The 2059-nt window shown below is 45.0% G+C and overlaps 1 protein-coding gene across 1 annotated transcript; it reads left to right on the plus strand.

Moving 5' to 3' along the window:
• Window positions 1–96: 96 nt before the first annotated feature.
• On the plus strand, window positions 97–1236 carry LOC110725024. The gene has a single exon (XM_021904504.1). The coding sequence runs from the start codon at window positions 97–99 to the stop codon at window positions 1234–1236; it is 1140 nt and encodes a 379-aa protein (XP_021760196.1).
• Window positions 1237–2059: the final 823 nt, after the last annotated feature.

Genomic DNA, 2059 nt, shown 5'->3' on the forward strand with positions numbered 1-2059 from the left:
GAATCCAATCAAGCCTATCCGCCATGGATCAAAGAATAACCAATAGTGAGCGAAAAGCGGATCAAAGGCATCAAAGAGGTCACCGCACATCAAAAGATGATGGATAATCAAGTGGCTCAACTCGCCGAGAGGGTGACCAATCTAGCCAATGAGAAGCTCCCGGGCCAACCTACTACCAACCCGGCTACCACCCATCATATCAAAGCTATCTCTCTTAGGTCCGGAAAGTCTTATGAGGGGCCTAGGAGTGATCAATCGGAGCACAACAAGGAGGGTGAAGAGCAAGTGGTTGAAGAGGTCAATGGAGATAGCCAAGGTCAAATAATTGACAATAGTGTTGAAGGAAGCATTGAGAAGAAGAAGGGTGAAGGTAGTGAAAAGAGCAAGGAAGTTGGGAAAGACAAGCAACCATCAACATCTTATCAACCATCAAGGTTTGAACCACCACCGCCTTATCCCGAGAGGATTGTTGAGAGGAGATTGAATGACAAGTACAACAAGTTTATGGCTATGCTCAAGTCACTTCACATCAACATTCCATTCCTTGAAGCCATGACTCAAATGCCACCCTATGCAAAATTCCTCAAGGAACTCCTCTCCAACAAAAAGAAGCTAAGTGATGAGTGTATCACTCTTCCTCATCAAGTTAGTGCCCTAGTGCAAAGAACCTTGCCTACCAAGCAATGTGATCCGGGAAGCTTCACTCTTCCGGTCAAGATTGGTGATATGGAGACCACGGGTGCACTAGCCGATCTTGGGGCAAGTGTGAGCCTCATGCCACTATCCATTGCAAAGAAGCTCAAGTTCGAGATGATACCTTCAAGAAAGGTGATTCAATTAGCCGACCGGTCCACAAAATTCCCATGCGGTGAGTTAGAAGACGTTCCTATCAAGATTGGGAATTTGTTTGTGCCTTGCGATTTTGTGGTGATGGATATGGAGGAGGACCCTCATACTCCTCTTATCCTTGGAAGAGAGGCACTCAAGACCATGGGAGCGGTCGTCAATTGCAAAGATAATACCATTACATGTGAGGTGGCCAATGAGAAGTACAAGTTTGAATTCTCAAAGACTTTGAAGCAACCTATGGTAGAGAAGATTTGGCGGGTGGACTTGGTGGACTCCGAACTTGATGAATTGGTGAAGTCTCATGAGGTAATTAAAGACAAGGGTGATGAAGACCTCCCATGTGAGGAGGTGGGTGAAGGAGAAATCTTTGTGTGCCTTGGAGGTTGAAAGCCTTGAAGGTGAAACTCATCCCGAGACTCAAGGAGCCGTGGATGAGCTCCCATCGATCCAAAGTGAGTCTAAGGAGGAGAGTTCCACGCCTCCTCCCAAGGTAGAACTAAAACCCCTCCCTCCTTCTCTCAAATATGCTTATTTGGATGATGATTGCTTACATCCTATTATTGTCAATGCTAACCTCGATGACACCTCATTGCAAAAATTAATTGAGATTTTAAAAAAAATATAGGAGTGTTATCGGGTATAGCATTGATGATATTAAGGGGATTAGCCCTAGCTTGTGTATGCATCGCATTCATCTTGAGGATGATCATGCCTCTTCCATTGAACCTCAAAGGCGGTTGAATCCGACTTTGAAGGAAGTGGTTAAGAAGGAAATCCTCAAACTACGTGAAGCGGGGATCATTTATGCTATCTCCGATAGCAAATGGGTGAGCCCGGTTCATGTGGTTCCCAAAAAGGGAGGCATGACCCATCATACAAGATGACAAGGGGAATGATATCTCCACCCGCACTGTCACGGGGTGGAGAATGTGCATTGACTATAGGAGGCTTAATAAAGCCACTAGAAAAGATCATTTCCCCTTGCCATTTATCGATCAAATGTTGGAAAGGTTGGTGAAGCATTCACACTATTGTTTTCTTGATGGTTATTCGGGTTTCTTTCAAATCCCAATTCACCCGGATGACCAACATAAAAACCTTCACTTGTCCATTTGGGACATTTGCCTACCGAAGGATGCCCTTCGGATTGTGCAATGCCCCATCGACTTTCCAACGATGTATGACAGCAATCTTTTCTGATATGATCGAA

Source organism: Chenopodium quinoa, unplaced genomic scaffold, assembly GCF_001683475.1.
Source record: "Chenopodium quinoa cultivar QQ74 unplaced genomic scaffold, ASM168347v1, whole genome shotgun sequence".
In the NCBI taxonomy this organism is placed as follows: domain Eukaryota; kingdom Viridiplantae; phylum Streptophyta; class Magnoliopsida; order Caryophyllales; family Amaranthaceae; genus Chenopodium; species Chenopodium quinoa.